Source organism: Hemiscyllium ocellatum, chromosome 28 (genome assembly GCF_020745735.1).
Source record: "Hemiscyllium ocellatum isolate sHemOce1 chromosome 28, sHemOce1.pat.X.cur, whole genome shotgun sequence".
Taxonomy (NCBI): domain Eukaryota; kingdom Metazoa; phylum Chordata; class Chondrichthyes; order Orectolobiformes; family Hemiscylliidae; genus Hemiscyllium; species Hemiscyllium ocellatum.
The window spans coordinates 46481073-46507028 of NC_083428.1; the positions used below are offsets into that span (position 1 = coordinate 46481073).

Below are 25956 nucleotides of genomic sequence, written 5' to 3' on the forward strand. Positions count from 1 at the left end.
ATTGCATTTTGTCATTTATATAAATGATTTGGATTTGAACATAGGAGGTATATTTAGTAACTTTGCAGGTAACACCAAAATTGGAGGTGCAGTGGGTTACCTCAGAGTACAAATGGATCTTAATCAGATGGGTCAATGGACCACGGTGTGGCAGATGGAGTTTAATTTAGATAAATGTGAGGTGTTGCATTTTGGAAAGGCAAATCAGGGCAGGACTTATATACTTAATGATAAGATTCAGGGGAGTGTTGCTGATTAAAGAGCCCTTGGAGTGCAGGTTCATAGTTACTTGAAAGTAGAGTCCCAGGTAGACAGGATAGTGAAAAAAGTGTTTGGTATGCTTGCCTTTATTGGTTAATGTATTGAGTAAAGGAATTAGGAGGTCATGTTGTGTCTGTATAGGACATTGGTTAGGCTACTTTTGAAATACTGCATGCAATTCTGGCCTCTGTGAGGAAGGATACTGTGAAGCATGAAAGGGTTCTGAAAAGATTTACAAGAATGTTGCCAGAATTGGATGATTTGAGCTATGGGGAGAGGCTGAATAGGTTGAGGCTGTTTTTCCCGGACCCTGAGGGATGACATTAGAGGTTAATAAAATCATGAGGGGCATGGATAGGGTGAGTAGCCAAGGCCTATTCCCCAGAGTGGGGGAGTCCAAACCTGGAGGGCATAGGTTTAAGGTGAGAGGGTTGGGGGGGGGGGGGAAGGGACCTAAGGAACATCCTTTTCACGTAGAGGGTGGTATGTGTATGGAATGAGCTGCTAGAGGAAATGGTGGAGGCTAGTATGATTACAGCATTTAAAAGGCATGTGGATAGGTATATCAATAGGAAGGATTTAGAGGGGTATTGTGCCAATTGCTGGCAAGTGAGACTAAATTAATTTAGGATATCTGGTCAGCTTGGACAAATTGGATTAAAGGCTGTTTCCATGCTGTACAGCTCTATGACTCTTGACTGTCATGTTTCTGCAAAATTGTTTGACATTCTGACTTTTCTCTTTATTCATACTTGAGGTTGACAAGGCCAGAATTTGTTGCTATCCCTAATTGCCTATGACTTGAGTGACTGCTAGGCCATTTCTAGTGGAAGACAGATGTTTTCGTTCTCTAAAGGACATAGTGAATCTGATTGGTTTTTATGATTAACAGTGGTTATGTGGTCACCATTGTACTAGCATTTAATTCCAGATTTCTATTGAATTCATGTCCCCAGAACATGAATAGGCCTGGGCCTATGGATAACTAATTCAGGAATATTACCACAGTGCCACAGCCACCTTAATAATAACAATGTTAATTAAATCCTTTTTTAAGATGAAAGTTATCACTCCCATTAGCTTGTTCAAAGACTGGAATCCTCTGGTAGAATTCCCGCCTTTTAGTATCGAGGTTCTCGATTAAGTCTCCACCATTTGAAACTTGGGTACACAAATTGAGGCTATCACTGCAATGCAGCATTGGATGTGGAGCTGCCGTCTTTCGGATGTATCATTAAATTGGCACCCTGTCTGACTTAAGGTGGATATTAATACAGCAACTGTTCTCAAATTTAAATGCCCAGGCTCTTTCCAAGTGCTCAAAGAAATACTGAATTTTTCCCAAACCTTCTCCAGTTTTGGAGTCATAGAGATGTACAGCATGGAAACGGACCTTTCAGTCCAACCCGTCCATACCGACCGGATATCCCAACCCAATCTAGTCCCACCTGCCAGCACCCAGCCCATATCCTTCCAAACCCTTCCTATTCATATACCCATCCAAATGCTTCTTAAATGTTGCAATTGCATCAGTCTCCACCCCTTCCTCTGGCAGCTCATTCCATACGCGTACCACCCTCTGTGTGAAAAAGTTGCCCATTAGGTCTCTTTTATATCTTTCCCCTCTCACACTAAACCTATGTCCTCTAGTTCTGGATTCCCCGACCCTAAGGAAAAGGCTTTGCCTATTTACCCTATCCATTCCCCTCATAATTTTGTAAGCCTGTATCAGGTCACCTCTCAGCATCCAAAGCTCCAGGGAAAACAGCCCCAGCATGTTCAGCCTCTTCCTCTCCAACCCTGGCAACATCCTTGTCAATCTTTTCTGAACCCTTTCAAGTTTCATAACAACTTTCCAATAGGAAGGAGACCAGAATTGCATGCAATATTCCAACAGTGGCCAAACCAATGTCCTGTACAGCCGCAACACGACCTCCCAACTCTTGTACTCGACACTCTGACCAATAGAGGAAAGCATACCAAATGCCGCCTTTACTATCCTATCTACCTGCGACTCCACTTTCAAGGAGCTATGAACTTGCACTCCAAGGTCTGTTTGTTCAGCAACATTCCCCAGGACCTTACCATTAAGTATATAAGTCCTGCTAAGATTTGCTTTCCCAAAATGCAGCACCTCGCATTTATCTGAATTAAACTCCATCTGCCAATCTTCAGCCCATTGGCCCATCTGGTCCAGATCCTGTTGTAATCTGAGGTAACCCTCTTCGCTGTCCATTACACCTCCAATTTTGGTGTCATCTGCAAACTTACTAACTATACCTCTTATGCTCTCATCCAAATTATAAATGACAAAAAGTAGAGGGCCCAGCACCGATTCTTGTGGCACTTCACTGGTCACAGGCCTCTAGTCTGAAAAACAACCCTCCACCACCACCCTCTGTCTTCTACCTTTGAGCCAGTTCTGTATCCAAATGGCTAGTTGTCCTGTATTCCGTGAGATCTAACCTTGCTAATCAGTTTCCCATGGGGAACCTTGTCGAATGCCTTACTGAAGTCCATATAGATCACATCTACCGCTCTGTCCTCATCAATCCTCTTTGTTACTTCCTCAAAAACTCAATCAAGTTTGTGAGACATGATATCCCACGCACAAAAGTCTCACATCTGTCGTCTACAAGGTGTTAGAAAGGATTCTGAGGGATAGGATTTATGACCATCTGGAAGAGCATGGCTTGATTAATTGCAGTCAACACGGCTTTGTGAGGGGCACGTCGTGCCTCACAAACCTTATCGAGTTCTTTGAGGATGTGACTAGAAAAGTTGAGGGTCAAGCTGTGGATGTGGTGTATATGGACTTCAGCAAGGCATTTGATAAGGTTCCCCATGGTAGGCTCAGTCAGAAGGTCAGGAGGAATGGGATACAGGGGAACATAGCTATCTGGATACAGAATTGGCTGGCCAACAGAAGACAGTGAGTGGTAGTAGAAGGAAAATATTCTGCCTGAAAGTCTGTGGTGAGTGGTGTTCCACAGGGCTCTGTCCATGGGCCTCTACTGTTGGTAATTTTTATTAATGACTTGGATGAGGGGATTGAAGGATGGATCAGCAAGTTTGCAGATGACACAAAGGTTGGAGGTGTCGTTGACAGTATAGAGGGCTGTTGTAGGCTGCAGCGGGACATTGACAGGATGCAGAGATGGCCTGAGAGGTGGCAGATGGAGTTCAACCTGGATCAATGCGAGGTGATGCATTTTGGAAGGTCGAATTTGAAAGCTGAATACAGGATTAAGGATAGGATTCTTGGCAGCGTGGAGGAACTGAGAGATCTTGGTGTGCAGGTACATAGATCCCTTAAAATGGCCACCCAAGTGGACAGGGTTGTTAAGAAAGCATGGTGTTTTGGCTTTCATTAACAGGGCGATTGAGTTTAAGAGTCGTGAGATCTTGTTGCAGCTTTATAAAACTTTGGTTAGACGACACTTGGAATACTGTATCCAGTTCTGGTCGCCCTATTATAGGAAATATGTGGATGCTTTGGAGCGGGTTCAGAGGGGGTTTACCAGAATGCTGCCTGGACTGGAGGGCTTATCTTATGAAGAGAGGTTGACTCAGCTCGGACTTTTTTCATTGGAGAAAAGGAGGAGGAGAGGGGACCTAATTGAGGGATACAAGATAATGAGAGGCATAGATAGAGTCGATAGCCAGAGACTATTTCCCAGAACAGAAATGACTAACACAAGGGGTCATAGTTTTAAGCTGGTTGGAGGAAAGTATAGAGGGGATGTCAGAGGCGGGTTCTTTACACAGAGTTGTGAGAGCATGGAACGTGTTGCCAGCAGCAGTTGTGGAAGCAAGTTCATTGGGGACATTTAAGAGACTACTGGACATGCATATGGTCACAGAAATTTGAGGATGCATACATGAGGATCAGTGGTCGGCACAACATCGTGGGCTGAAGGGCCTGTTCTGTTCTATGTTGACTGTCCCTAATTAGTCCTTGCCTTTTTAAACATGTACATCCTGTCCCTCAGGATTCCCTCCAACAACTTGCCCACCACCGACGTCAGGCTCACTGGTCTGAAGTTCCCTGACTTGTCCTTACCATCCTTCTTAAACAGTGGCACTACGTTAGCCAACCTCTAGTCTTCTGGCACCTCACCTGTGACTATCGACGATACAAATATCTCAGCAAGAGGCCCAGCAATCACTTCTCTAGTTTCGCACAGAGTTCTAGGGGGCACCTGATCAGGTCCAGGAGATTTATTCAGCTTTACCCATTCTAAGGCATCCAGCACTTCCTCCTCTGTAATCTGCACATTTTGCAAGATGTCACTATCTATTTCCCTACAGTCCATATCTTCCATATCCTTTTCCACAGTAAATACTGATGCAAAATACTCATTTAGTATCTTCCCCCATTTTCTGCGGCTCCACACAAAGGCCGCCTTGCTGATCTTTGAGGGGCCCTATTCTCTCCCCAGTTATCCTTTTGTCCTTAATGTAAAAACTCTTTGGATTCTCATTTTTTCTATTTGCATAAGAAAAATATTTTACAGGTGTAGTTAGTTTATATTTGAGCTGGGATCAGGAGGTGCTGTGAAAGGTATAGAGCTGGAAGCATAGAAGTAGGCAAAACATAGAAAGTGCAGTGAGAAAACGCTAGAGATGGAGAAAAGACCTCTGAGAGAGAGTGTGAAAATCAGAAAAAGATAGTGATGAAAAAATTGTTAGTGTGGAAGATGAACAGTGAAAACAGTCTGAATTGATTTTGTTGTTTACTGAGCCATTCACATTTATTGTCAAACCTCTACTAACAGATAAGACCTGCTTTGTGAAAATTCAATCATCTGGAGAGCAGGTAGCTAAATTGAATGCAGCCATTCCAGCAGGTGCAGTAAAGGAGATTACCCAAAAAGAATGAAGGGAAGAGGAGGTAACGAAATGTCCACAACCTTTGAAAGATTGCTCAATTGCATATTTCAGTGAATTCAAGTGGTGTGGTAATTTCCAATCTGAAACAGGCCAGGGACTAGAAGGGCTTATGCCCAAAACGTCGATTCTCCTGTTCCTTTGATGCTGCCTGACCTGCGCTTTTCCAGCAACACATTTTTAAGGGACTATTCTAAATCATGATTTGAGTCTAATCTTAGTAGGAGATAATCTGTCAAGTTGTCTGTCTTTCCTTTTTTTCCCATTTGGAGCTGTGAGGTGAATGGACACCAGGTACATAGTACAGATAGTTCTTCTATAATGCAATGGTTGTCTTCTTGTGCAACCCCGTCTTATAGAAAAAAATCACACTTTAGAAACAGTGCTTAAAGTGTTGGTGATGTAATTGCATTCCAGCCAACACACGTTTTAAAAGTTTGCACTTTAGAAACAGTGCCCCAAATTCACGTAAAGGACTTGTACATTTGGTACGAATATAAAGTGATAGTCGCATTCTGTGTGATCTCGAGTTTTAAGGAAATTGCACAATAGCCACACCATTGAAGCTCATGAGGTCAAAATCGTGTTATAGCCAGCAAAGGTAAGGAATGTTTGCATTCTATAAATGAGGGTCTAAATTCTTTAATTGCATTAAAAGCAATTCATGATGAAGAAACATGTGTTATAGCAGAACTGGCTGTATGCAGCTAGTGTTACAGCCTGTATTTGTACTAGTCCTTTACCTGAAATATTCAGCTGCTTTCCAAAAACGTCAATAGCTTTTAGTTTTACCACAGCTGTCACTTGTTTGCTTGCTGAGCATATTCTGTGATAGTTTATAGACAACAGGAAATACTTAACAGATTTGGACCAATAGGATTTAATAAATCAACTCCTTAGTTGCATCCCTCATGGCAAGCAGATTTGTTTATGCCAACTATTAGAACATTCTCGACAATGTGCTGTAATCATGATCTGCTGCAAATGTGTTGCTGGTCAAAGCACAGCAGGTTAGGCAGCATCTCCGGAATAGAGAATTCGACGTTTCGAGCATAAGCCCTAGGGCTTATGCTCGAAACGTCGAATTCTCTATTCCTGAGATGCTGCCTAACCTGCTGTGCTTTGACCAGCAACACATTTGCAGCTGTGATCTCCAGCATCTGCAGACCTCATTTTTTACTGTAATCATGATCTTCAGAGTTTGGTGCCAGTATTCTAATGCTTGATTTGTTGAATGTAAATTGATGACTTGGTTATATTTCCAAACTATTCATTAATCCTTTGAATATTTGTGATATAAAATTTGAGCCTTAATCTGATTTATTTCTTTGGATAATCTGTGTCGTGCTTTTTTTTAAAAAAACTCACTTTTCCAGCACTTTTGCTGTAATTATCCTCAAAAGCAATGCTTTAGGAAATATCAACATCACTATATTTCTTAAAATATACTAATTCCCACTCTTGTTTTAGGCAGAGATCCTAATCAATCTGTTAAGACCCTGCTGAATGGTTCTTTGAGCAGTGGTATTTGAATGCACTCTTAAAAAGTGCAGTGCAGTACAGGTCCTTTGGCCTTTGATGTTGCACTGTACTGTGAAATTAATCTGATGCTCATCTAACCTATACCATTCCACTATTATCTATATGTCCAATGTCTATTTAAGTCCCCTTAATGTCGGTAAGTCTACTACTGTGGCAGGCAGGCTGATCCAGGCCCCTACTACTGAGTAAAGAAACTACCCTTGATATCTGTCCTAAATCTATCACCCCTCAATTTAAAGCTATATCCCCTCGTGTTAGCCTCCACCATCCGAGGAAAAAGGCTTTCACTGTCCACCCTATCTAACCATTCTGATTATCTTATACATCTCGATGAACTCACGTCTCAACCTTCTTCTCTCTAACGAAAACAGCCTCAGTTTCCTCGTAAGACATTCCTTCCATATCAGGCAACTTCCAAGTAAATTTCCTCTGAACCCTTTCCAAAGCTTCCACATCCTTCCTATAATGTGGTGACTAGAACAGTACGCAATACTCCAGGTGCAGCCTTACTAGTGTTGTAGAGCTGAAGCATGACCTTGTGGCTCCAAAACTCAATCCCCCTACCAATTAACACCAACACACCATATCCTTCTTAACAGCCCTATCAACCTGGGTGGCAACTTTCAGGGATTTATGCACTTGGACACCGAGATCTCTCTGTTCATCTACACTGCCAAGAGTTTTACCTTTAGCCCAGTACTCTGTATTCCTGTTACTACTTCCGAAGTGAATCACCTCTCGCTTTTCTGCATTAAACTCCATTTGCCACTTCACAGCCCAGCTCTGCATCTTATCTATGTCCCTCTGTAACCCACAACATCCTTCGGCACTATCCACAACTCTGCCAACCTTATTGCAACCCTGACCTAGACAGGAAATTCAGGTATGACTTTCATAAGGCTGTCAGAGACGCCAAGAAGCAATGCTAAACTAAGCCTTGAATATCTTCAATGACTCTTCTTCCATTATGTACTGGAGGAGAAAATTCCTCTCTGATGCACATTATATGGTAGTGGCACTTAGAACAAAGAAATTCCTCCATGTCCCCATCCCAAGTGAGAGACCCCTTATTCTTAAACTCTACTATAAATTATAGACTCTTTAACAAGGGGAAATACCTTCTTTGCATCCAACCTATTAAGCCCATGGTCTTAGTCATTTTAATTATGAACTCTATTTGTGCATTCCAAAATGTCCCAAGGTTCCAAATTTTAAAAAAAGAGTCTTGCTTTCAATCCTCAATCTCTCCACTTAATTTTGTCTTGGCTGTTTGGTCTTCACTGATGTTCAGAAGGTTTGGAACTAGAATGATGCAAGTACAGGGGAGTTCAGGACCCCCACCCTCCAGCACCTTAATCAGACTATATCTGCCCATCCATATCAGTGCAGGATTCAATTCCCCTTTCCTTTTTATTCTTTTATCACTGACAAAGCCAGCATTTACATATTTAATGATTGCTTAACCATTTGAAAGAAGGAATCTTTCCTTATTAGCTTCTAAGTTGAAGTGCTTTTGCTGAAGCCTTGGAATTAGAGTCAGAGTTCTACAGTATGGAGACAGGCCCTTTGGCCCAAATTGGTCCATGCTGACCCAAATGTCCATCCATGCTAATCTCTTTTCCCTGCACTTGGCCCAAGTCCTTTTAAATCCTTCCTATCCGTGTATTTGTCCAAATGCCTTTTAAATGTTAATGTACCTGCCTCAACCACTTCTGCTGGCAGCTCACTCCATATGTATACCACCCTCTGTGTAAAAAAAAATTACTCCTCAGACTCTTTTATTCTCTTCCCCCCCCCCATCTTAAACTGATGACCTCTCGTCCTTGATTCCCCAACCCTGGGAAAAAAAACTAAGTGCATTCACCCTATAGGTCCCTCCTCAGTCTTCTACGCACTTAAGAAAAACAACCTAATGTGTCCAACCTATCCCTAAAACTCAGACCATTGATTCCTGACAACATTTTTATAAATTTCTTCTGCATTCTTTCCAGTTTAATAACATCCTTCTTAAAGCAGGTGACCAAAATGGAACGCAATACTCCAAGTGTGGCCTCATCAATGTCCTGTCCAACTGCAACATAACTTCCCAACATCTATGTTCGATGCCCTGACTAATGAAGGCCAGAGAGCCAAAAGTCACCTTGACTGCCCAGGCTACCTATGACTCCACTTTCAGAGAACCTTGCACCTGAACTCCAAGGCCCCTCTGTTCCACTACACTCCTTAAGGCCCTACCATTCACCATGAAGCTCCTACCTTGGTGTGACTTTCCAAAATGCAAGACCTCTCACCTATCCATATTAAACTCCATTTGCTATTTCCCGGCCCACTTCCCCAGCTGATCAAGGTCCTGCTGCAATTTCTGATAACCTTCCTCACTATCCAGGATATCACCTATTTTAGTGACATCTGTAAACTTACTACAAACTTACTCTAGTTTCCTCCCACGGTCCAAAAATGTGCAGGTTAAGTGAATTGGCCATGCTAAATTGCCCATAGTGTTAGGTGTAGGGGAATGGGTCTGGGTGGGTTGCGCTTCGACGGGTCGGTGTGGACTTGTTGGGCTGAAGGGTCTGTTTCCACACTGTAGGTATTCTAATCTAACCAAATCATGCCTTGTACATTCTCATCCAAATCATTGATTAACAAGCAGCAATGGACCCAGAACTGACCCCTGAGGCACACCACTAGTCACAGGCCTCCAGTCCGACAAGCATCCTTCTACCATTACCATCTGCTGTCTACCATCGAGCCAACTGTGTATCCAATTTGCCAGCTCCTCCTGGATTCCATGTGATCTAACTTTCCAAAGCAGCCTACCATGTGGAACCTTACCAAAGGCCTTACTGAAATCCATATAGACCAAGTTTACCACTCTGCCCATGTCAAACCTCCTTGTCACTTCGTCAAAGAACTCTAACAAATTTGTGAGGCATGATTTCCATGCACAAAGCGATGCTGACTATTCCTAATCAAACCCTGTCTTTTCAAATACATGCATATCTTAGAATCTTCTCAAGTAACTTATCCAAAGTCTAAGCGTTAGGCTTACTGGTCTATAGTTCCCAGGTTTTTCTTTGTAGCCATTCTTGAATAAGGGCGCAACATTCACTACCCTCTCGTCTTCCAGGACCTCACCCGTAGTTAATGATGATGCAAAAATATTAACTAGGGCCCTGCAATTCCTTCTCTAGTCTTTTGCAGTGTTCTTGGGTATATCTGGTCAGGACCAGGAGATTTATCCATGTTCATACGTTCTAATATGTCTAACACCACCTCTACATTGATATGGACTGACCCCAAAATATCAGCACTAACTTCCCCAAGTTCCCAAGTCGTCTTGTATTTCTCTATGGTAAACAGAGAGACAACAAAAGGAGGCATGGCTCAGGTACAGGCAGCTGGATCAAGGGAATCCCTAGAGTTACACAGGGAATACAAGAGTTTAGATTAGATTAGACTTACAGTGTGGAAACAGGCCCTTCGGCCCAACAAGTCCACACCGACCCGCCGAAGCGAAACCCACCCATACCCCTACATTTACCCCTTACCTAACACTACGGGCAATTTAGCATGGCCAATTCACCTGACCCGCACATCTTTGGACTGTGGGAGGAAACCGGAGCACCCGGAGGAAACCCACGCAGACACGGGGAGAACGTGCAAACTCCACACAGTCAGTCACCTGAGTCGGGAATTGAACCCGGGTCTCAGGTGCTGTGAGGCAGCAGTGCTAACCACTGTGCCACCGTGCCGCCCATCTTTACTGAAGATGGAAATCAGGAGGGCAAAAGTGGGTATGAGATAGCCTTGGCTGAGAATATTAGGGTGAATCCAAAGAGATTCTTTTAAAGAAAAAAGAATTAACTAGAGAGAGAATATTTCTCCTATGTGTTTACCATGAAGAAATTTAAGGTGGTTAGAAAGTTCCCCTGCTTTCACTAGCTCCAGAGTGAAAGCCTTGAGACATGGGGGAATAGTTGATGCTCTGTAGACTTAATTGCTGTGCCAGTGAGAGATATTAGTGTATCTGCTACAGCAATGATTTTGAGTCTAATACTCAACTATATTTCCCATGTTTCCACCATGAACGTTTTAAGCTGATGGTTTAAAGATCTTGTTCCTCCTTGAAAGTGTTTAGCTTTTTATTAAATTAAGCAAATCAAGAACCTAATAACTGCCAAGAAATTAAAATATTCTCTGACTGTAAGCAATTCCAAGCAACTCTTCAATTTATGAATGTTTTTTCTCATTTTTATCACTCTTTAATTTTCATTGTATTTGTATATCTACTAATATCGATTACATAAAAGATTTGAGATTGATCAGTAAGTTGCCCTGTTTAGTGTTTTGATGTGTTTTATTGAGGATCTGTTATTCTCATCACTTGTGGTTTATGCAGAACCAATGTGAATGACCAAGTTATTGAATAATACACTTCATTATCTATTTATTCACCTTAAAGTGTGTTCAGTAGATGCCCAGTCAGAATATTATGTGCATGGCATTTCAAGAATGATCTGATCATAAAGAGAGCTTTGTTCCAACTTCTGATTTGCTGTTTGCTGCATTTATTTCAAAACCTTGTATGATCTACGTTGTAAAGCTGAGGTGTGGACACTCATTTGTGAAGTGTGTGATAATTCATATGGGATAAGATGATTTCTCCATTCGAGATTTTGGGCTCCTTTGGATCTGTGCTTAATAAGACCAGGATAAAAAATTAAAATGCTGTAGTTGCTGGAAATCTGAAGCAAAAATAAAATACTAAGTGTATTCAGCACAGAATCCTAGAACTCTACAAACAGGAGACCGTTTGGCCGCTTGTGGCTGTATTGATCATAAAACGCTATCCAATCTATTTCCATTTTCCAGCTTTTAGTTCATAACATTGCGGGTTACTATGTTTTGAGTGTTTACCTTATAAATTTGGTTATGCCTAAGGTAAGTACCTGTTCAGGTGTCGAGTTCCTGTCCCCCCTCCTCCTCCTCTTCCTCCCCCCCCCCCGCCCCCACCACTCTCTGAATGAGAAATATTGATTCACTTTCCCTGTAATCTTTCTGCAGTTCTTTTAAATCTCCTGCACAGTTATTGAACTCTACTAATGGGAACAGATCTTCCCTTGATGTATAACACAAACAACACAGGATACCTGGAACTGAGTCCTGCTAGAAACATCCTTCCACTCTCTCCAACACACCAACTGCCAGGGAGTCAAATTTGGATCCAGCTTTTCACTTTCCATTGAATCACATGGGCTTTTACTTTTATGACCAGTGTGTCATGTGGGGGACCTTGATCAAAAGCCTTACAGGTGTGACAATCCATGTCGACTGCTTCCAATGCAGTGCCCTCATCAACCCTCTTTGGTACTTCCTCAAAAAAGTTAAATCAGGTTGCTCAGTCCCAACCTTCCCTTAATAAATCCATGTCAGGTAAAATCTGCTGTCAAAACACAAGGCAGGTGCTGTCTGAACTCCTTTGTCTCCAGCATTGCCTATTTGAGGAACAAGATTAAGATTACCCATATTCCCTTCACTATCAAGTTCTTAAGCAATGCAATGTGAGAGCTTATTCCATCTCACTTCTCCCAGCTGGCTAGTAAATTGAGCAACAGCTTCAACGGAGGAAGTTTGGTCATAGCATAAACCTATCTACAGAGTGTGGTGAAATTGTTCCTGTGGATCTGTCCGGCATTGCATTCCATCAGCCATAATCTGTTTGAATTTTGTGAAATTTTCAGAGTGCCATATGAGTTTTGAACCTCCTGACTCAGGATGAGGGGTTACATCACTGAGCTGTAACTCAGCCTTTACTTTCAGTCTCTGTCGCAGTGATTTCATGTGTTGCCATTGGAATATGTATTTCTTGTTATTTCAGTCTCTCATTATCTTTTTGTTTCATTCGGATATGCAATTTCTTCCTGCAAGAAAAGCCAGGACACTTCAGTCATTGTGAAATGTGTGGTTGACTCTGATATGTATTTGAGGGGCCGTCTTGAAAGACTAGCATGAGATACACACAGGATAGATATTTTGATGAATTATTGCACGGCAATAATGGCAAAAATTGCCCTAATAACAACCTCTAAAAGTCAGGTGATTGGCAAGGTGGAATTGAGTTGATTCTAACTCCCCTCCCCTCACTTTGTTTCTCTCCTTAGTCAAGGCCACTATGCCCATTTGGGTGGTTCTTCTGTCCCGTCTCATCATGAAAGAAAAGCAAACTCTGAAGGTAAGTGGGTCTGAGATCCTGAGGAACTAAGGAGGGTTTGTAAACTACATTATAGCAATTTATTTTTCCAATTCAATCCAAGTGCCTTCCATTATCATCCAAGGAAAACTAATGGTTCTGAGTTGGGATGAATAAATCTGCTCCCTTGCTTTTAATTGTAAAATGCATGCTAAATAAAAGTTCTTAACCTAGATGAGGGCAATGTGATTTTTAAAAAATATTCTTTTTATAATAGTTGTGTAGGAATTTGCTTGCAAAGTGTTTTCTTGTTTTCAAAGACCTGTGCTGCTCAGAGAAATTGAGCTTTCTACCAGTATGACTGACTAACACTTATATGTTAAAGAAATATCCTTAAAATGTCCCAGAATATCTTTGGAGGAGGAGCCCATGAGAAAAGCCAGTGGTTCTATCTTTTGTTGGCAATGTAGAGATGCCCAAAGCCTTCACAAAAACATATTTTTCAAATCCCAGATTATAGTGACTTTGCTATGAGTACCTGTGAGAAATGGTCACTGCCTAAATAAATGAAAGGTGGTGAAGAAATACATCATCTCATTCGCAATAAACAATCATGACAAAGCCATTTTGATGATCAGTTTAACTTGGGTAATTTAAGGACTGGAGTCCACATAGAGTCATAGAGATGTACAGCATGGAAACAGACCCTTCGGTCCAACCCGTCCATGCTGACCAGATATCCCAACCCAATCTAGTCCCACCTGCCAGCACCCGGCCCATATCCCTCCAAACCCTTCCTATTCATATACCTGTCCAAATGCCTCTTAATGAAGAATGTTTGTTTATGAAAAGAGGTAGCATGCACAATAAGGAACAATGCTTTGCATTTTGTGTAGAACAGAAAATTGTAAGTATGTTTTCTAAGATGCTTTGAGCCCATTCTGCTGCAGTATTTGAGTTAATTCAAGTATTATAATCTCCCTAGAATTAACAAAAAAAAGCTGCCAAACAGCTCCCAGAATTGGGACACAATTTCATTTTTATAATTTATGCTCATGCTGATTTTAAAATTAACAGACTAATTTCTTCAAATGTTTTCACTTCAATTTCAGTTGGAAAATTTCACTTTAAATGCTCCATATGAAAAATGAGTCTTACTTGCATCACTGTCCACAGATGTGACACCATATGCAGTTCCAAAGTTCTCTAATTCAGCCTCTGGAACAAAGGATCACTCGCAAGTCTTCTGACCTTTGAGTCGTGATCACAAGCAGTCTCTGTATGAGGTCCACAGGGACAGTTGCCGCCTGAGTGGCACACTCTTGCAAAACCTTAAGTGGGATCACGACAGTCTTAATTACTCAGACTCCCCAAAGATGCCTTCATTTGACCTCTTTAGTAATCCCTATTGAATATTCTGGTCATCTGACAAAATTAAATTCATAATCTTTACCTAGCCTTGTCTTTGGCTTTCTGTTCTGTTTTACTGTGTGTGTAACATATTTTCTGTGCCTGCTGTGTTCACACCTCTTCTGCAGCTGCAGCTCTCCTGATTTGCTCCTTATTGGTACTGCTTCCAGGACAAGAACAACCAAGTCATGTTTCTTCTTTGAGAAAATTACAATTAGTCACTTCACAATTGATGCAAACTCTTTTCAAATGTTGTTCAATCTAGTGACAAAGTCCACAAATATTGTTAGGAAATAATAAATTCTTCTTGTTTCATTGCTTTTGTGTCAAATGTCATCGCAAAAAATAGTTGATCCAAATCTTGATGCAGATCAATTTCTGGATGAATAAGCACTAGCCTTCATTAGGATTATGTGTACCGTATCCATTTGGAGTTTTCGATCATGTCTTAACCAGTGAGTTTCTTTCTTGGCAGGTCTACATATCATTGATTCCCATAATATCTGGAGTCTTCTTGGCAACGGTGACTGAACTTTCCTTTGATGTTTGGGGACTGATTAGTGCACTTGCTGCCACTCTGTGCTTCTCCCTTCAGAACATCTTCTCGAAGAAGGTAAAGAGTTCGCTCTGGAGTTTGATCTTAGCTTTTCAATTGTTGGACAATTAGGATCTGACTATAGAGTCATACAATACGGAAACAGGCCCATTGCTGACCAGATTTCCCTAACTGAATTAATCCCAAACACGTGCTTTGCCCATATCCTTTTAAACCTTTCCTATTCATGTACTTGCCCAAATGTCTTTTTAAATATTGTATCTGTACTGACCTGTACCACCACTTCTGGCAGTTTAGTCCATATATACACCTCCCTCTGTGTGGAAAAAGTTTTCTCTTCGCTTCCTTTCAAATCTTTGCCTTCTACCCATTTGCCCCCTAGTTTTGAATTCCCCTCACCCTGGGGAAAGGACCTTTGTTATTCACTTTATCTATGCCCCTCATGATTTTATAAACCTCTGCAAAGTTACCCCTCAACCTCCTATGCTTCAAGGAAAGAAGTCCCAGCTTATCCAATCTTTCCTTATAATTCAAACCTCCAGTCGTTGTAACATCCTTGTAAATCTTTCCTGCACCCTTTCCAATTTAATAATCCTTTCAAAGCTGGGTGACCAGAACTGTGTGCAGTACTCCAAATGTGGCCATACCAGGCAACATTCTGGTGAACCACGTCTGCACCCTCTCCAAGGCATCCGCATCCTTTTGGTAATGTGACGACCAGAACTGTATGCAATATTCCAAATGTGGCTGAACCAAAGTCTTGTACAATTGTAACTGTTGTACTCAAGACCCTGTCCGATGAAGGAAAGCATTGCCGTATACCACCTTGACCACTATCGACCTGTATTGCTACCTTCAGGGTACAATGGACCTGAACACCCAGATCTCTCTGTACATCAATTTTCCCCAGGACGTTTCCAATTACTGTATAGTTCACTCTGGAATTGCATCTTCTAAATTGCATCACCTCGCATTTGTCCGGATTGAACTCCACCTGCCATTTCTCTGCCTAACTCTCCAATCTTTCTATATTCTGCTGTATTCTCTGACAGTTATCTTCACTATTTGCTACTCCACCAATCTTAATGTCATCTGCAAACTTGCTCATGAGGCAACCTACACCTTCCTCTAAATCATTTATGTATATCACAAACAATAGTGGTCCCAGCATGGATCCCTGTGGGACACCACTGGTCACAGGTCTTCATTTTGAGTAGCTCCCTTCCACTGTCTCCTGTTACCCAGCCAGTTCTCTATCCAGTTAACTAGAACACCCTGGACTCCATGCAACTCCACCTTCTTCATCAGCTTACAATGGGGAACCTTATCAAACGCCTTACTAAAGTCCATGTAGATGACAGCATCCTTGGATGCTGCCTGACCTACTGTGCTTTTCCAGCAACATATTTTCAGCTCTGATCTCCAGCATCTGCAGTCCTCAATTTCTCCATGTAGATGACATCTACATCCCTTCCCTCACCAATCAACTTTGTCACCTCTTCAAATAATTCTATTAGGTTTGTAAGACATGACCTTCTCTGCGCAAAACAATGTTGCCTATCGCTGATAAGCCCATTTTCTTCCAAATGGCCCCTTCACGAGTTGGGCTATTTACATACTTCTCTGGAAAACCCACCTGGATGCTCCTTACAAATTCTGCTCCATCCAATCCTCTAACACTAAGTGAATCCCAGTCAATGGTGGGAAAATTAAAATTTCCTATCACCACCAATCTGTTGCTCCTACATCTTTCTATGATCTCTCTACATATTTGTACCTCAATCTCACATTCGCAGTTGTTACTGCACCCTTCCTATTTCTGAGCCCTGCCCATATTGTCTCACTGCTCAAGTCTTCCGTAGTGCCCTCCTTCAGTACAGCTGTGATATCCTCTTTGACCAGTAATTCAACTCCTCCACCCCTTTTGCCTCCCTCTCTATCCCACTTGAAGCATCGATATCCTGGGACGCTTAGTTGCCAATCATGCCCTTCCTTCAACCAAGTCTCAGTAATAGCAATAACATCATACTCCCAGGTACTAATCCAAGCCCTAAGTTCATCTGCCTTACCTACTAATTGCATTAAAACAAATGCATTTCAGACTACCAGTGCCTCTGTGTTCATCTACTGCCTCCTGCCTACTCTTTCCATTAGTCACGCTGATTTCATTATCTAACTCCTTACAGGCTTTAATTACTGCCTCCTTTCTGTCCACTAATCTCCACATTTGGTTCCCACCCCCCTGTTACAATAGTTGAAACCTTCCCCAGCAGCGTTAGTGAAAGCATCCCCAAGAACATTGGTTCCAGTCTGGCCCAGGTGTAGACTATCTAATTTGTAATAGTCCCACCTCCCCCAGAACCAGTCTCATATCTTTTGGGCCATGCATTCACCCTGAATATTCTATCATTCCTTCTCTGACTCGCACGTGGCACTGGTAGCAATCCTGAGATTACTACCTCTGAGATATTTTTAACTTGGATCCTAACTCCCGAAATTCTTCGTGTCTGACCTCATCCTGCTTTTTTATTTATATCTTTGATGTCTACATGCACCACGATAACTGGCTGTTCACTCTCCCCTTGAGAATTTTCTTTGGTCGATTCAAGCCATCCCTCTGACCTGTGCACCTGGGAGGCAACTGTGTCCCTGAGTTCCCACGTTGAGCAAGAGGCACATAACACGGATCTGAGATCTCATGCTATTTTTAATCTTAAATTGAGATTCAAGTTATGAAAAAGGAAAAAACTTTTTTTTAACCAACTTACCTTAACTTACGAAAGTCCTTACCTTATCAACACACTGCAGGGTCCTTTTTTTTTCGGTTAGAGGAGGTGGCTGCCCGAATAGATCAGCTTTTTAAACGGTTCGCTTACCTTCCCGGCAGCCCCCGGTCCTCGTTCTCTCCGCCCTCGCTGCAATAAAATGTCGCTATCCAAAGTCTTCTAAATGTTGTAACTGTACCCACATCCACCATTTCTTCAGGCAGTTCATTCCGCATGTGAACCACCTTCTGTGTAAAAATAAATTGCCTTTCATGTCTTTTTTAACTCTCTCTCCTCTCCCCTTAAAAATGTGCCCAGTCTTGAAATCCCCCAAACTAGGGAAAAGATAACTGCCATTTACTCGATCTATGCTTCTTATACATTCTTTGGCCCATTGGCCCAATTGATCAAGATCCCACTATCCCACCAATTTTGGTGTCATTCGCAAACTTACTAATCGTGCTCCCTAACTTAGAACATAGAACATAGAAGGATACAGCGCAGTACAGGCCCTTCGGCCCTCGATGTTGCGCTGACCGAATCCTACCTAACCTATACTAGCCCAATAACTTCCAAATGCCTATCCAATGCCCGCTTAAATGACCATAAAGAAGGAGAGTTCACCACTGATACGGGCAGGGCATTCCATGAACTCACAACCCGCTGTGTGAAGAATCTACCCCTAACATCTGTCCTATACCTACCACCCCTTAATTTAAAGCTATGTCCCCTAGTAACACCTGACTCCATTAGCGGTAAGAGGTTCTTAGTATCTACCCTATCTAAACCCCTAATCATCTTATACACCTCTATCAAATCTCCCCTAAACCTTCTCTTCTCCAATGAGAACAGCCCCAAGTGCCTCAGCCTTTCCTCATAAGATTTTCCTACCATTCCAGGCAACATCCTGGTAAACCTCCTCTGCACTCGTTCTAAAGCTTCCACATCCTTCCTATAGTATGGCGACCAAAACTGCGCACAATACTCCAGATGAGGCCTCACCAGAGTCTTATACAACTGCAACATGACCTCAGGACTCCGGAACTCAATTCCTCTGCCAATAAAGCCCAGTACACCATATGCCTTCCTCACAGCACTATTTACCTGGGTGGCAACTTTCAGAGATCTGTGTACATAGACACCAAGATCCCTCTGCTCATCCACACTACCAAGTAGCCTACCATTAGCCCAGTAATCCATCATCTTGTTATTCCTACCAAAGTGAACGACTTCGCACTTAGCTACATTGAATTCCATTTGCCACATTTCCGCCCAGCTCTGCAACTTATCTATATCCCGCTGTAACCTACCACTTCCTTCCTCACTATCCACAACTCCACCGACTTTTGTGTCATCCGCAAACTTGCTTACCCAGCTTTCAAGTCCTTCCTCTAGATCATTTATAAAGATAACAAAAAGCAATGGTCCCAAAACAGATCCTTGTGGTACACCGCTAGTAACTGCGCTCCAAGATGAACATAATCCATCAACTACTACCCTCTGTCTCCTTCCAGCCAGCCAATTCCTAATCCAAACCTCTAATGTATCCTCAATGCCATACCTCCGAAGTTTTAGCATTAGCCTACCATGGGGAACCTTATCGAACGCCTTACTAAAATCCATATACACAACATCTACTGCTTTACCCTCATCCACTTCCTTAGTCACCTTCTCAAAGAACTCAATAAGGTTTGTGAGGCACGACCTGCCCTTCACAAAACCATGCTGGCTATCCCTGATCACGTTATTCCTACCCAGATGTTCATAAATCTTATCCCTTACCATTCTCTCTAAGACTTTGCCCACCACTGAAGTCAGACTCACTGGCCTATAGTTACTAGGGCTATCCCTACTCCCTTTCTTGAACAATGGGACCACATTCGCTATCCTCCAGTCCTCTGGTACTATTCCCGTTGACAATGACGACATAAAAATCCAGGCCAATGGCTCTGCTATCTCCTCCCTAGCTTCCCATAGGATCCTGGGGTAAATGCCATCAGGCCCAGGAGACTTACCTATATTCATCCTTTCCAATATTCCCAAAACCTCTTCCCTGCATATTTCCAGGGCATCCATTCTAATTATTTGTGATTCCATATTCACATCAGCAACAGTGTCCTGTTCCTGAGTGAATACTGATGAAAAGTACTGATTTAATGTCTCTCCAATCTCCTCCGCCTCCACACACAACTTCCCACTACTATCCTTGACTGGACTGATACCTACCCTAGTCATCCTTTTATTCTTGACATACCTATAGAAAGCCTTTGGGTTTTCCCTAATCCTACCAGCTAAAGACTTTTCATGTCCCCTTCTTGCTTCTCTTAGCTCCCTCTTTAGCTCCTTCCTGGCTACCTTATAACTCTCAATCGCCCCAACTGAACCTTCACGCCTCATCTTTACATATGCCGCCTTCTTCCCTTTCACAAGGGACTCCAATTCCTTACTAAACCACGGCTGCCTCACAAGGCCCTTTACACCATGCCTGACTGGTACATACCTATCGAGGACACGCAGTAGCTGCTCCTTGAACAATCCCCACATCTCATTAGTGTTCTTCTCTTGAAGCCTGTTTTTCCAATCCACACATCCTAAGTCATGCCTCACTGCATCATAATTTCCCTGCCCCCAGCTATAGCTCTTGCCCTGCGGCGCACGATTATCCCTCTCCATCACTAAAGTAAAAGTCACCGAGTTGTGGTCACTGTCCCCGAAGTGCTCACCTACCTCCAAGTCTAACACCTGGCCTGGTTCATTACCTAGAACCAAATCCAATATAGCCTCCCCTCTTGTTGGCCTGTCGACATATTGTGTCAGGAAACCCTCCTGTACACATTGTACAAACACCGACCCATCTAATGAACTCGAGCTATAGCTCTCCCAGTCAATATCTGGGAAGTTAAAGTCCCCCATAACAACCACCCTGCTACCTTCACTCTTTTCCTGAATCATCCTCGCAACATTATCCTCTACTTCTCTAGGACTATTAGGAGGCCTGTAGAAAACACCTAACAGGGTGACCTCACCTTTCCTATTTCTAACCTCAGCCCAAACTACCTCAGATGGCAAGTCCTCTTCCATCGTCCATTCCACTGTTGTGATACTGTCTTTGACAAGTAATGCCACGCCTCCCCCTTTTTTTCATCCAAATCGTGACGGTCAGCAGCACCATAAATAGAATTACAGATGCCAGTGGAAGCCTTTTGAGAACATCATTTACTATATTTCACCTGTGTCAATTTAACCAACAATCCTCCACTAGCCACTTGTGGTATCTTGCTAAGCATAAAACTCTTATCGTTGGTGGTTCAGTGTTTGATTAAAAGCCCTTGGATAAACTTAGTAAAATACAACTGGTACAAGAACAATGTGCTGTGGATGCTAGAAATCAGAAATAAAAACTGGAAGTACTATGGGGAGGTGCTACCAGACCTACTGAGTATTTTTTGTCGATATTAGATAAGTGCTAAATTGCTTCAATACATAACATACCAAAACATGTATGTATCGACCTCTGATCTAATCAATATTAAGCACTGCTTTATAGAAGCTGCTCATGTCTTTGTGTTTTTGCTCTGTCTGTAGGTGCTGAGGGATACACGGATGCATCATCTTCGACTCCTCTATATCCTTGGATGTTACGCTGTCGTTTTTATGGTTCCAACTTGGGTCCTTGTTGATGTCTCTGCATTTTTTGTAAACAGCTCAGTAGTGAGTGAACGTCAATATTGATTCTTTTTTTTATTCATTCACAGGATGTGGGTGTCACTGGCAAGGCAAGCATTTATTGCCAATCCTTAAACTGAGTGGCTTGTTAGGCCATTTCAGAGGGCAGTTAAGAGTCAACCATTTTGCTATGGGTTTGGAGTCACATATAGGCCAGGCCGGGTAAGGATGGCAGATTTCCTTCCTTAAAGGATGTTAGTGAACACGATGAGTTTTTTTTAAACAACAGTTTAGTTTTTTTTCATGATTACCATTTCCCATAATAACACTTTATTACATATTTATCTAATTAAATTTACATTTCCTACATGCGTGGTTAATTAGTCCAAGCCTCTGCATTGCTTAGCCAGTAAAAATGATTTTTTTAAAAATTCTCTTGTAGATTATTTGTGACTATCCTTTATTTATGACCCTTGATCACAAGTGGTAGCATCATCTCTCCTCCTCCTATCCCATCAAACCTCCTGTAGTCTTGAAAACCTCTATCAGGCCATCTCTCAATTCTCTGTTTTAAAAGTCTGTTTAATCTTTCTATTTAGTACAACTTTTCAGTTCGTACTCATTCATCATGCGATGTGGGTGGTATTGGTAATGCCAGCATTTATTGCTCACTCCTAATTTTCCTTGAGAAGGTGCTGGTGAGCTGTCTTTTTGATCACTGTGGTCCATATGCTGTAGGTGGACTACCTCCAGTGGTGTTAGGAAAAGAGTTCCAGTATTTTGATCCAGGAACACTTAATGAATGGTGATTCTAGTTGCAAGTCAGGGTGGTGTGTGACTTGGTATTTCTACACACCTGCTGCCTTTGTTCTTCTAGGTTGCAGGTTTAGAAGATGTTAAAGAACCTTGGTGAGTGTTGAATGTGTTTCCTCAATGGTTACGTACAGATGTGATCATTGAAGCAACTGAAAATGTTTGGTCCAGGGATATTACCCTGATGAACTCCTGTGATGTCTTGCGGCTAGAATGATTGGCTTCCAGCAACTAAACCACTTTCGATTGTTAGATATGATTCCAACCAATGAAGAATTTTCCTGATTTGCATTGAATCCAGTTTTGATAGAGTCCCTTGATGCCACTACACTTGGTCAAATACTGCATTGATGTCAAGAGCAATCGCTGTCACTTCCCCTCAAATTTGGTTCTCTCTTTCCCAGGTTTGGACTGAGACTGTAATGAGGTCAGGAGCTGAATGGGCCTGGCAGAACTTAAACTGAGAATTGGTGAGCGGGTTGTTGATAAGCACGTGCTGCTTAATAGCACTGTCCGCAACCCCTTCTGTTAATTTGCTGATAATTGAGAGTTGTCTGACAGGGTCGCAATTGATTATGTCGGGTTTGGCATGCTGCTTATCGACAGGATCTACTAAGAAAATGTTCTGCATTGCTAGGTAGGTGCGAGTGTTCAACTGTGCTGGAACAGCTTGACTAGAGATGTAAAAACTGGAAGAACTATGGACGCTTTAAATCAGAAACAAAAACAAAAATTGACGGAAAAGCTCAGTACGTCTGGCAGCATCTGTGGAGAGAAATCAAAGTTAACCTTTTGGGTTCAGTGACTCTTCCTCTGAACAGAAGGTGGTGTTAGTTTAGGAAATCATCCCAGATATCATCCCAATAAATATATTTTGTACCTCTTGTATGCTCCATGTCCTTTTTATAATGAGCCAAGTATTCCAAGAGTGATCTAACCATTCTATATAAATTTAACTCTTTGCTTTCTTCATGGCCTTATTAATCTGCATCACTGATTTGTGATTTGTTCATCTACCTGCAAATCTCTGCTAAATGGATACTTTCTTCCAAGAAGTACATTGACCCTTGTTCCTGAGATTTAAATCATGTGCTCATATCGACATTTATTTATCAAGTAAATAGCAATTCGTCATTTTATTCCAATCTTCTTGTGCTTTATTATTTTCCCTCTATTAATTATGACCCCCTAGTGATTTTGTACTTTCAAGTCTCAGTCCTTGTGATTTAGTTAAATGATGAAGAACACTGCTCCTTAACTCCTCTTGTGGGCTACCAGTTTGCATCTTTTGTCACTCTCAGTAACTGCCTTTAGCCCCTGTCCTCTGTTTTCTGTTTTGTCGCCAATTTGTTATCCATTCTGCTGTATGTTCCCTGACTTCACACATTTTGAGATTAACATTAAAATACAACTAGTCCAGGAACAAGTCCTTTGACCCACCCTGTCTGCGCTGATCATGATGCCTTTTAAAATAATCCTATCAGCCTGTAGATGGTTCATATCCCTTTATTCCCTGCCCATTCAGGGAATTTGTCTAAATTTGTCTTAAATGTTGCTATCATACTTGCTTCTGTTACCTCCCCTGACACCACGTTCTAGGCGCCTACCACTCTATGTATAAACAAACAAAACTGCCTTGCACAACTCCTGTAAACTTTCCTCCTTTCACCTTAAACCTATGCCCCCTAGTATTTGACTTTTCACCCTGGGAAAAAGATTCCCAATTATCCAACCTATTCATGCCTCTCATTTTTATACACATTTATCAGATCATCTCTCAGCCTCCGTTCTAGTGAAAACAATCTAAGTTTTGTCCAACCTCTCCTTACAACTAGTACACTCCAAAGCAGGCACTATCCTGGTAAACCACTTCTGCACCCTCTCCAAAGCCTCCACAACCTTCCTACAGTGAAGCAACTAAATCTGCACACAATACTCTAAATGTGACCAAGCCATGTTAGTGGCCTTTTGAAAATAGGTTATGCTTGCAATATTACCCTTGTTTACCCTTTCTCTTCATTTCAAGAATTCATGTTAGTCAAACATGATTCAGATGGGCCAATGGGCTGAGGAGTGGGAGATGGAGTTTAATTTAGATAAACGTGAGGTGCTGCATTTTGGGTAAGCAAATCTTGACAGGATTTATACATTTAATGATAAGGTCCTGGGGGGTGTTGCTGAACAAAGAGACCTTGGAGTGCAGGTTCATAGCTCCTTGAAAGATAGTGAAGGCAGCGTTTGGCATGCTTTCCTTTATTGGTCAGAGGATTGAGTACAGGAGTTAGGAGGTCATGTTGCGGATGTACAGGACATTGGTTAGGCCACTGTTGGAATATTACGTGCAATTCTGGTCTCTTCTATCAGAAAGATGTGAAACTTGAAAGGGTTCAGAAAAGATTTACAAGGATGTTGTCAGGGTTGGGGGGTTTGAGCTAATAGGGAGAGGATGAACAGGCTGGGGCTGTCTTTCCTGGAGCATCTGAGGCTGAGGGGTGACCTTTATAGAGGTTTATAAAATCATAAGGGGGAATGGAAAGGATAAATAAACAAAGTCTTTTCCCTGGGGTCGGAGAGTCCAGAACTAGAGAACATAGATTTAGTGTGAGAAGGGAAAGATATAAAAGAGACCTATGGGGCAACTTTTTCACGCAGAGGGTGGTGCGTGTATGGAATAAGCTGCCAGAGGAAGTAATGAAGACGGATATAATTGCAACATATAAAAGGCATGTGGATGGGTATATGAAGGGTTCAGAGGGATATACACCAAGTGCTGACAAATAGAGCTAGATTAGGTTAGGATATCTGATTAGCATGGACAAGTTGGAACGAAGGATCTGATTCCATGCTGTATATCTCTTTGATTCTATGATCTTCCCCTTTGGAATCTTCAGTGACCATTTTTAATTGTATTTTCAGTTTGTAGATGTTTTTATGATACTTTTCTGAATAAGGATTTCATTTTCATTTTCTGATGCTTCTTTGAGTAAGGATTTAATTTCCTTTCCTACCCGCAAATGTTGAGTAAAACCTATGTTTGCCTAGACTTTGTCTGTCTCCCTTTTTAAATTTGGGATCATGTGAAATGCCTCTAGGTCTGCCTGCACTATTCCCTCTGCTACTAAATTTTTTTAATTATGTATTGTAATGTCTCAGATATTTCTTCATTAACTTTGAAATATTTTATCTTCTACAAAATTATCATTAATATCTTTAATTCTATCTGAGATGTTTTAATATCTTTTTAGAAGTCTTTATGATCTCATGTCTGCCCCATTAACCTCCCTGGTCAATACAGAGGCAAAGTTATAAACATTTCTGCTCACTGTCATTATCTGCAGGCATGATTTGGAGATGCCAGTATTGGACTGGGGTGTACAAAATTAAAAATCTCACAACACCAGGTTATAGTCCATTAAGTTTAATTGGAAGAACTAGCTTTCGGAGTGGGGCTCCTTCATCAGGTGGTTGACAACCACTGATGAAGGAGCGGCGCTCTGAAAGCTAGTGTTTTCACTTAAACCTACTGGGACTATAACCTAGCGTTGTGTGATTTTTAACATTATCTGCAGGTTTATGGTATGTCCTTTCTCTATCCCAATCTTTCTTTTATCATTTTCTGTCGAGACTTTTTTTTAATGTTTCCTGATAGTTTCATTTAGCTGTTTTTCCAGTGTTCCTAATTATCTCTGATTTTCTTCTGAACCTTGTTGTGTTACCTTTTATCATCCTCTATATACTCATTCATGTGTATCTTTACTGGCTTGTTCATTCTTATTTTTGAGTGGAATATATTCCTCCTGGACATATGACCACTGTTCCATCTAGTCATCGTGGAAAAGGGGGGAGAAATATGAAAATAA

The 25956-nt window shown here is 41.8% G+C and overlaps 1 protein-coding gene across 1 annotated transcript in view; it reads left to right on the forward strand.

Moving 5' to 3' along the window:
• Positions 1-25956, forward strand: part of slc35e1 (solute carrier family 35 member E1) — a 63406-nt gene that overhangs the window by 31424 nt on the left and 6026 nt on the right. The window contains exons 2-4 of the mRNA XM_060846393.1: positions 12858-12928; positions 14772-14909; positions 21203-21328. Of these exons, the coding sequence (XP_060702376.1) occupies positions 12858-12928; positions 14772-14909; positions 21203-21328 (335 nt within the window). The remainder of the gene's footprint in view (positions 1-12857; positions 12929-14771; positions 14910-21202; positions 21329-25956) is intronic.